General features: G+C 39.5%; 1 protein-coding gene across 1 annotated transcript; it reads right to left on the bottom strand.

The window, feature by feature from the left end:
• Positions 1–2,513: 2,513 nt before the first annotated feature.
• LOC136600982 (uncharacterized) lies at positions 2,514–9,808 on the bottom strand. Its single transcript, XM_066588824.1, has 5 exons — positions 9,786–9,808; positions 7,072–7,130; positions 6,943–6,962; positions 5,043–5,066; positions 2,514–3,476 (listed from the first exon to the last, which is right to left on the bottom strand). Exons 2-5 carry the CDS (start codon positions 7,079–7,081, stop codon positions 2,637–2,639), a joined length of 894 nt encoding a protein of 297 aa, XP_066444921.1. The 5' UTR covers positions 7,082–7,130; positions 9,786–9,808; the 3' UTR covers positions 2,514–2,636.
• Between the last annotated feature and the right edge of the window lie 722 nt (positions 9,809–10,530).

Genomic DNA, 10,530 nt, shown 5'->3' with positions numbered 1-10,530 from the left:
CTGTTTACTTTTTTTCTCTCTATCTCCTGTATCTTATTGTTTCTCTCTATCTTTCTTTTTCTCTGTCTTTTTCTTTTTCTCTCTTTTTTTCTTTATTTTTCCCTTTCTTTCTCTATCCCTCACCACTTTTCCCTGTCAGTATTTCTTTCCTTCATTTTCTTTCTTTTTCTCTTACCATTTCTACCTTTCTTTCGCTTTCACTCTTTCTTTTCTCTGACCATTTCTTCTTCTTTCTCTTTCTTTCTTTCCTTTTTTCTTTCTTGCCTTCCCTTTTCCTACCTCTTTTCCTTCATTCCTTCTTTTCTCTCTCTCTCAAAACAAATGACTTTTTAAAGTGTAATTCTCCAAAAATCTATATATATCTAAATCTATATGTAAATTTGCAATTAATGTTTTTCCAATTCTCCAAAATAAATTAAGGCAAGCTTTTCTCACATTATATGTATCTAAAAATTGTAAAATTAAAAAATAAAGCTTGTCCTGCAAAAAAACAAGCCCTTATATAACTACACTGGTAAAAAAAAAAATTTAAAAAGTTATGAATATTTTAATTCCAGATGTTTTACCTGATATAACAGCCAGTATGTTTTTTTAACCCAGTATGACATCCACCATGAATATTTAATCTTTAAAATATCCCTTATACATATTTACCGAGTTAAAAAAATGAAGTGTGTATAAACACCTGAAATGACATTCAGGGTATGTTCACTGAAGGCAGAAATGCTGTGGAATATCTACAGTGGAAAATTCCGCTGCAAATCCTGCAGCATCTCCTAATCAAAAAGAGAGTCAAAATCTGCACCATTGGCACCACGATTTTGGCAGATATATCACTCCCCTCAACTCCCAATTCCTCATGCTATCAGTGCAGCCTTTCATCCGGTATCCAGTGGCATCTAGTAAGCGCAGTACTTCTGGTCAGGTGATTTGGAGATGGCTTTACCTGACTAGCAGCGTTATGCTCACTAGGGGCCTCCGGGTATCAGGTGAAAGGCTGTGCTGATAGCATGAAGAATTGGGAAGTGAAGGGAGCGATGCATCTGCCGAAATCAGCTGCAGATACGCAGCTGATTTTGAGTCATATTACTCAGTGAATTGAGTCAATGAAAGTCAGTGCAGACAGCCAAAATATTTATTAGTATCTTTTGGGACAAGCAGTATGGCCTTAAATGTTGGGGGACTCCAGAGTGTCAGTGTCAGTGTGATTCAGCTATGAGGTATAGGGTAGCCCGTTGAATTGAAATATGGTGTTATTAAGAAGCTGTAAAGCTGCATGGTGCACTACACATCTCAATTGGCCTGACACTCTTTGTAGGCTTTATTTTGGAACTAGTATGGTGCTGGGTTTCCCCTTCCCCCATTACAGGGTAGACATGGAGTGGTTGTTCATCAGTCCTTTGCACTTTTGCAATACTCCTCCATTTGGCACTTTGGCTGTCTGCATTTTTGATATTAGTACATTGGTAAATATATAGTAATTTTCTGGGATTTTTAGGAATAATAAATAGTACTAAAATTGATAGGCTCATTAGCATGTGTTACGCTACTATTTATGGTTGGATCATTCCTAGCTTTCAGAAAGGCTGTGTTAACCAGATTACGTGGATAAAACTTTTGTTTTAACATTTGTTTTAAAATTGAGCTCTAAGCATTTAAATCATCTATTTTCGATCAACTATGTCTGATGCGTTTACAAACACCATACAGAATATTGTTTTTCCACTTCCTGTAATGTGCATTCCAAAAATCTTAGAAACAGTTTCCATCTACAGGTTTAAAATAAGTCTTGGTGATGACTCTCCAATTTTCATGACCCAGACTCAGGTCAAGGTATTCAATGGAAATGGGGAAACTCTTACCAGAGAAGAACAAATGATAGTAATTCATGTTTAGATAACTGGTGAAACTGCTAAAATCCTCCTCCAACCCTTCCCAAATAAAAATGAAGTCATCAATGTACTGTTTATTGAAGATGATTTTGTTTGACCACTCGTGCTTCTCAAATTCCCTCACATAAAGGTTTGCAAAGCAAGGCACAAATCTTGTACTCATGGTGGCACCTTTGATCTGTTGATAAAGTTGGGAATTGAATGTGAAATACTTCTTAAGAATAAACAGGATGCTTTCAATTATAAATTTATTTTGTTTGCATGGGATCAACCGCTGTTGAGCAAGTATGGAGAAGATAGTAACAACCCCCTGGTCGTGCGGAATATTTGGATAAAGTGGTGTGATGTCAATGGTAGCCCAATCGTATCACGGTTTCCATTAGGTTGTGAGCAATAATTTGGTCAAGTTGGGCTGAGAGCTCTGTGTATTCTGTTTATTTCAATCAGTTTATTAGCAGTCTTGTTGTTTGTAGTTTATGGCTGTAGTAAATTAAAGGAAAATTTTTGAGACCAATATTCTGGTTGTAATACTTAAATTTGCACAAAAAATACACAGAGATTAGTACTCTTCAATTTCTATTCAGTTACTTTTATAAATAAATGACAAGAGGAAAACTTCAGTTGCTGTAATCATGATAGAATTTTATTAGTATGCCTTGGAAATAGATTTTTTAGAAGATAAAGGGATAGCAGGTTTCATCAGACACAAATAGATATTGGACTGTTGGATTGTTAATCACAGATCTATTGTTTTCCTTGACTATAGTTGGAAGAATAAGAATCCTGTCCCTGCCCTTGTCCTTGATTCTGACTCTGTCCTCCTTGCTGGCTTCCATAGCTTTGTCCACTACCTTGACTCTGTTGTCCTCCAGTCTGGCTGTAGCCACTGCTGCTACCTTGACCTTGTTGTCCACTGCTTTGACCATAAATCTGCTGGCTTCCACTACCTTGCTGGCCACTGCTTTGACCATAGCTCTGCTGGCTTCCACTACTTTGCTGGCCACTGCTTTGACCATAACTCTGCTGGCTTCCACTACTTTGCTGGCCACTGCTTTGACCATAACTCTGCTGGCTTCCACTACCTTGCTGGCCACTGCTTTGACCATAACTCTGCTGGCTACCTTGACCTTGTTGCCCACTGCTTTGGCCATAACTCTGCTGGCTTCCACTACCTTGCTGGCCACTGCTCTGACCCTGTTGGTATCCACCACCCTGTTGGCCACTGCTCTGGTCCTGGCCCTGTTCCTGTTCACTGCTCAGCTGGCTGATGCTTTGATTGCGTCCTTGTTGTCCGCTGGATTGCTGGCTAATGCTCTGATTGTTTCCTTGTTGTCCACTGGATTGCTGGCTGATGCTCTGATTGTTTCCTTGTTGTCTGCTGGATTGCTGGCTGCTGCTCTGATTGTTTCCCTGTTGTCCACTGGATTGCTGGCTGCTGCTCTGATTGTTTCCTTGTTGTCCGCTGTATTGCTGGCTGCTGCTGCTTTGTCCTTGTTGATATCCACTGCCCTGTCCACTTCCCTGGCTCTGCTGACCACTGCTCTGGCTTTGGCTGCTTCCTTGGCTTCCTCCGGTTGATGTGTTCTATGGAAAGAAATAAACCAAGAATTTATAGAACACATGCTGTAAGCTCAAAGCCAAGTCTTCATCCAGAAGGCATTGCCTCTCTATCAGGTACAATAATAATAATAAAGTACACAGGACAACTTAACAATTCTTTTTTGATCCCTTAAAGCTACATGATGTAAGCTTACATTTTGGCTGGGGGGCAGTTAACGCAACAGGACATTAACTTACAGAAGTGAGCCCGCACCATCTTGCCAAGAGAGCCAGCTGTGACAGACAGCCGGCTTCCTGCTGCAACAGCGGATCTTGATGTGAACATTGATCCCCACTCTTAACCCCTTACATGTCGCAATCAATGTACATTGAGGCAAGTAAAAGGTTCATGAAGGGAGTGCATTCCTTCTGTGACATCAACAGCACTCAATGGCAACCGGATGCCATGCATTGCCTGTGATCGCTATTGCGAGCAATACTGCAACGCATTGTCATAATAAAGCTTTTATGGTTAAAGTATACATAAAAAAATGTAAAAAAATGTGTAAAAAAAAAAAACTCCCCACTTTCCTGTTTGTATAAAAAAAATGAACATTTTTGAGAGCCCATGTGTTTGATATCATCCTATCCGTAATTACATTTACAAAAATTGAACACACCATTTATCCTGCATAGCAAAAACTGTAAAAAGTTTTGCACTGCTCGTCACACAAAATCTACAGAGATCCATTCATGGAAAAATAAAAAGTTATGTTACTTTGAATGCAAAAATGTAAAAAAAAATCTGAAAAAAGTGTCATGTAGGGTCATAAATGTCATTTATGCTGCTTGATTAGGGCTAATTTCACATGGGCAAGTGTGATATCGGGCAGTGAAGCTTGACCCGATATTACGCTTGCCAATGTGCGATTTTCCCGTGGATGTGAGGCGTTTTTGTGTAAAACACATCTCGCATCACTTCAGGGAACTAGCAATCCTACGCTGCGGCTTTTAAGGAAACCTCGCATCGCACTTGCATGCATCTGGCATGCCGTGCAATTCTTTGCCAGCCCCATTGAAAACAATAGTCAATGCAATTTGAGGGAATGCCCAAAAATGGGACATGCAACGATTTTTTTCCACACCATGATGCAGGGTGGTGGTGGGGAATTGCTCATGTGTATGACCCTTTCAAAGGAATGGGTTTCATATTTGTGCTGGTTTGTGCGTCTTGCAATGCACAAATCTTGTGCTATTTTCTCAGCCATGTGAAAGCTAGGCTGTAAAAAAAACTGTGGCAGAATTGATGGGATTTTTCTCTCCCTCCCAAGAAAGTGAATAACAGTTTTACAGTACATTATATGTACCCAAAAATGGTACCAATAAAAACTTCAGTTTGCCATGCAAAAAGACAAGCCCTCACATGGCCAGGTCAATGGAAAAATAAAAAAGTTATGACTTTTGAAAAGTGGAGATAAAAGCCCCCCAAAATTATTGCGTCCTTATGGCCAAAATAGGCCATGTCCTTAAGGCGTTAAATTAATAGTACTTAGCTTCAGTTCATAATAATATTTTGCAACATGCAATACCAGTTTAACAAGTTTCACTTACTGAGTACTGCTGGCTGCCAGAAGGCTGTAGAGAATGATATTAAAATTAAATTAAACACTATATATGGATATAATATGTAATAAGTGTCATGACTAGACTTTACAACATCATAACTATACATAAGATCTGTATATTTAATGTATCTGTGCATCTGTATGCTCAGCATAAATTGAAAGTTCAGGAGTAGAAAAAGCCTCTGCATTATTCACAACAGCACCACCTTTGTCCGTTTCTGATATTGCAGCTTGGCACTATTCACTACAATGCGGAAGAGCTGTAATACCAAAAACAGGCACCAATAAAAGTGGTGTGAAAAGGAACAGACCATTTTTTTGTTCATTTTATTTTATAACTGTACTTAGCTACTAAAAAGGTTGTGCACTTCAACGGGGCATGGAAAAATCATGGAAAAGAATAGCTCTATATAAAAACAGGTAATAATAATGATACTGTAACTTTATTTGTGTGTCCTTATCCTAAATACAGGAACTGTCCATAATTTGCATTTTAATTAAAAATTAAAGGTTAGATGTGTGTAGAGATGGTTCCAACTATTGTTACACATTATAATCTGTTTGTATACCTATTTGTAATTCACATAGTAGATTAAACAAGATTAAAGAATTCACAGACACATCATATCCTGAAAACTAAGGGCAAAATTAAGGTGTAGTCTGTCAAGGATGCAGCCTTAAAGGGGTTGTCTCGCGAAAGCAAGTGGGGTTAAGCACTTCTGTATGGCCATATTAATGCACTTTGTAATATACATCGTGCATTAAATATGAGCCATACAGAAGTTATTCACTTACCTTCCCTGCGCTGGCATCCCTGTCTCCATGGCTCCGTCTAACTTCAGCGTCTAATCGCCCGATTAGACGTGCTTGCACAGAAGTGTCTTCTGCCTTCGGGTCTGTCCGGCAGCAGCGGCGTTCTGGCTTCGCCCCCTTCTACGCGTCATGGCGTAGCTCCGCCCCATCACGTGTGCCGATTCCAGCCAATCAGGAGGCTGGAATCGGCACACGTGACGGGGCGGAGCTACGTGATGATGCGTAGAAGGGGCGGGGCCAGAACGCAGCTGCTGCCGGACAGACCCGAAGGCAGAAGACCCTTCTGCGCAAGCGCGTCTAATCGGGCGATTAGACGCTGGAGTTAGACGGAGCCATGGAGACGGGGACGCCAGCGGAGGGAAGGTAAGTGAATAACTTCTGTATGGCTCATATTTAATGCACGATGTATATTACAAAGTGCATTAATATGGCCATACAGAAGTGCTTAACCCCACTTGCTTTCGCGAGACAACCCCTTTAATTTGGCCATATACTTTAGATAGCTGTAGGCAGAATGTTCGATTGTATGAGAGCTATTCCTCCTGATCCCATATTCACACTTTACTCATATGTTCTCAATGGGGAAAGAGTTAACAAGCTACTACTAGACACCTTTGGCATTGTCTTACTTCCCGTGAGAACAAAGGATCAGTCCTGTTTAAATCTGAAAACTATTTGATCCTTTTCCCCCTACATCTGCTGTTTGGGTAGCATTGGGAGATCACCATGCAGATTAGATAGACAATCAAAACTGCCAAAATTGTTGGATTTGGCAAACAGTCATCAAATGTGTATTGTCATCATAAGGGGCTGCTGTATATACCTCAGGTACCAGAGAAGTGGTACCAACAAACTCCACTATTTGACATATAGGTCTAGGGTAATGAATTTTTGCTAAAGTGAAGGAAATCCTAGCTAAAATGCTAATGAAGGGGTTTAATTTAGTTCCAATGTTTCCGGCAGACAGGGCACATATATTATTCCTTATCTGAATCATTCAAGCACTCTGATTCCTGCACTTATTGCACTTAATAAACCATGTTTCTTTCCCATTAGTCAAATTTTAATCTTACCTTCTTGGAGGGGTTTGGTGCTGAAAATGAATAAAAAAGAGGGTAAATATACTGATTGAAGTGACTATTTGCAGAAAATAATTAATCTGCTTTGCTTAAGAGTCAAATTATGAATCCAGGAATCCTTACCTCCTTCCATTTCTGTGGTTGGGGTTGATAGGCTCCTGAAAAGGATGTGTAGGGTAAAACTGTTGAGAAATGGTTAAATGTTTATTAATTAGTACACATTTCATAAATATTAATGTCATTCTCATTGTGTTTGGTGTAGTTATGTGGACATAATGATGTGTATGGAGTAGATTTGAGATGTGAACCATATTTCCTTATTTTGAGCATGACTTGAATATTTTATTAGGCATTACATGATTTAAAGGGGTTTTCCATTAAGGACATTTAATGGAATAAATACCTGTGATAGGATGAATGTCTGGCCACTGGGGTTGTAACCGTTGGGAGCAGCAGTGATGTCGAGAACAGCACATCCGAATGCCCCATGTGAATGGAGCTGTGATGTACATGCTCAACTTTCACTTCATCCACTTCTATCCGACGGGCAAACATTGCTGCACTTGGCAATCTCTCCTAATCCCATAGAAGTGATGTTCTACTTTCTGTGTATTTTTGTTGCCTTGAAATGTATAGCCACTTAAAATTATGGTATGATTCCGTAGCTGGGAATCCTATGATTACCCAAATCAGACAAACTTCTCGTGTAACTTATAGTTCCTGGACCCCAATGCAAAATGAGTAACACAACTCCCCACCTACCTTGTGCCATCTATTACATAAAATTACCAAATAGTAGTCTCCCAATAGAGTTGGTAAACTAAAGTGCAAATATCCAGACAATAGACTGTTTTGATGATGGGTTGGGATGGTTTATAGAGGTTCAAACAGCTGGACTCACTGTAATCAACTACAGGAACTGGCTTCAGATTGATGTAGAGTCACATATTGGTTGTGTTAACCTCATATACAAAGTATATTGTGACATATTATAAAATCTCCTGTACTGTGCTAATTTATACTTTGTTATAATTCCTCCAGTAAATTTTGGATTACATACGTTGGCATCTGACTGAGCAGATTCTTTAGCTTGCTGGCTCATATAAAGTGGGTGTTTGGCTGCTCCTTCTATTACTATATAATAATTGGTTAGCCAGTTATTTCTTCATCTGTCACATTGTCTGAGTCAGACATGTGGTTGAAAAGTCAATGTGATAATTTGCTCTTGCAAACTGCTTGATTCAAATCTAATTGGCTGGCCTTGTGTTTGCATAAGATACAGAGTAATATTCCCCTACGGGTGGTTCTACCAGTACAATTGTGTAAGCTTACAAAACAAAAAAAACTGTTGCAACAGGAAGTCCTGTATAAAGCCTGGCTTACACACAATGATTATCGCTCAAAAAATGTCTTTTGAGCGATAATAATTGTGTGCATTTACAGGGCAAGGTGATCGCTCAAACAGCAATTTTGAGCGATCACTTTGCGCTCCGAGCAGGGTATGCAGAAGGCAAGTGGGGCCGCTTGTCTTCTGCATCCAGCTGCTCTCTTCATGGAGCACTCACCTGGTATACAGTTGAGTGCTCCGAGCGGGGTATGCAGAACACTGCTGTACCACTGTGTTCTTAATACCCTGGCTGTTCACGGAGCGGTCAGCTGGTATACAGCTGTGCGCACTGTGTGGGGTATGCAGAACACAGCTGGACCGCTGTGTTCTTCATACACCGCCTGTGTTCACGGAGAATGATAAACAGCTGAAACAATAGTATTAGCTGTCTCCAACTGTAAACTCCCGATAAAGCTGATCATTCTCTTTCAGCATGCTGAAAGAGAATGATCAGCAACTCGTAAACGAAAACTGCTCAATGTCAGGGCAGTTAGACCCAACGACTCTCGCTCAAAAGATGGCTTTGAGCGATTTTGGAACAAAAATCGTAGTCTCTAAATGGGCCTTAATGTAGGTTCAGTTTAGGGAAACGACTCAATCAATGATTTCTTATGCTATGTCTATTATCCAAATTGCACTTTTTTAAAAGCAGAAATAATCTGAGAAATCAAAGCTTCAATGTCTGTTTAGCTCCTATTAGCCAATTTCCTCCATAAACTGAGTATAGGTTGTAAAGCCAGCTTGTATGGTAAGCCCCCAAAATTATTATTGAATTACTCAAATTCGTGAGATAAATAATTTCAATAATAGGGAATTTCTGTCTTTGCATTCTTGTTTCAGCAACTTCCATAGAGTTTGTGTGGGGTGGGAGTATGCATGCTAAACCTCCAAACTCTTCTTCACCATGTCTGTGCTGGTGCGAAAGAATGGGGCATTTGGGACCCCAATAGTAGTCATCCCTGGGGTATTATTCGTTTAATCTGATTTATACATTGGTGAATATTTGCCCCATTAAGGGCTGCTAAACTTATCCCTGAAACACAATAGTCACCAAAAATCACCATACAATAAAGCATAGCAAATCAAAATGTGTGGCCAGACAATAAAAATTATGTTTAACGGACTTTTTTTAAAGCCTTCTATAGATTATCTGTTATCTGAGAAGTCAATAAAATATTTCAAAATGTAAAAAGTTTGATGGAATAATATATTGATTGAATCCATATAGATAAATGACGATGAACAATGCAAATGCCCTGTGATGCACAGTTACATATTAAGGTTAAACAGACACTAGCCCATCAACGTAACTTGTTATCTTCGACAGTATCCTACTATGTTGATCCAGAGGAACTCAAAACAGAGAAACAAGCAAAAAGCTGCCACTAGGCTGAATTGTCAGAATAAGGACCTAAGGCAGAATTGTCCACTACTAGATGAAGTCACTTACCTTGGGCTAGCAGTAGTAGACTAAGGTTTGACTGTCCATCTCACTGTATTTATACTGGAAGACTAGGTGGATCTAAATGCTATGGAATCTAGCCCAACCAAGGTGTGGTCTTCAAACATTCACTGACATGAATGTAGTATGATGTTTACAAGACTCATAAAAAATAATAACTCGGCAAAAATAGAAATTGGGCAGAATACCTATATGCCAGTGTGAATGACGCCTTCATGTTAAAACACAGTTTGGGAGACATAAATGGAATGTCAGGTGATTATTTGAACCTTGGACGGTAAGCAGTTGGATAATATATTGTTTGGACGACTGATACCTCCATATTATAAAGTTATTTCGGTACATCTATAATTGTGAGCCATCATCATCCCAAGCACAAATTACTGATGTCAAAGTTGGACACTGAGGAAAATGGATCGGAGGAAGATTGATGCTTTCGAACTTTTGTGCTGGAAAAAACTCCTATGAATTCCTTGGCCAATATCACAAACAAAATAGTTCTAGTCCACATCAAACCAAAGTTTTCATTGGAGGGCAAAATTACAAAACAGAGACTCTCATACTTTGGCCACATAATGTGAGCTAATTCATTAGAAACATTGATAATGCTTGGAGTGGTCAGTGGCAAAAGAAAACCTGGCAGACAAAGAAGGTGCTGGCTTGATACTATCAAAGTTGGCACCAACATGCAAATGATGGAACTGAAAGAAGCAGCACAAAACAGTACCACGTG

This window comes from Eleutherodactylus coqui, unplaced genomic scaffold, assembly GCF_035609145.1.
Source record: "Eleutherodactylus coqui strain aEleCoq1 unplaced genomic scaffold, aEleCoq1.hap1 HAP1_SCAFFOLD_33, whole genome shotgun sequence".
Taxonomy (NCBI): domain Eukaryota; kingdom Metazoa; phylum Chordata; class Amphibia; order Anura; family Eleutherodactylidae; genus Eleutherodactylus; species Eleutherodactylus coqui.
The sequence above is the reverse complement of the archived record's forward strand: the minus strand, read 5'-3'. Positions and strand labels throughout refer to the sequence as shown.

Excerpts from the sequence above, each read along its gene's own strand:
- LOC136600982 (XM_066588824.1), bottom strand. Across the intron at positions 5,067-6,942 it reads CACCAAACCCCTCCAAGAAG|CCTTCTGGCAGCCAGCAGTA; the intron begins GTAAGATTAAAA and ends CATTCTCTACAG. Across the intron at positions 3,477-5,042 it reads CTGGCAGCCAGCAGTACTCA|AACACATCAACCGGAGGAAG; the intron begins GTAAGTGAAACT and ends TTCTTTCCATAG.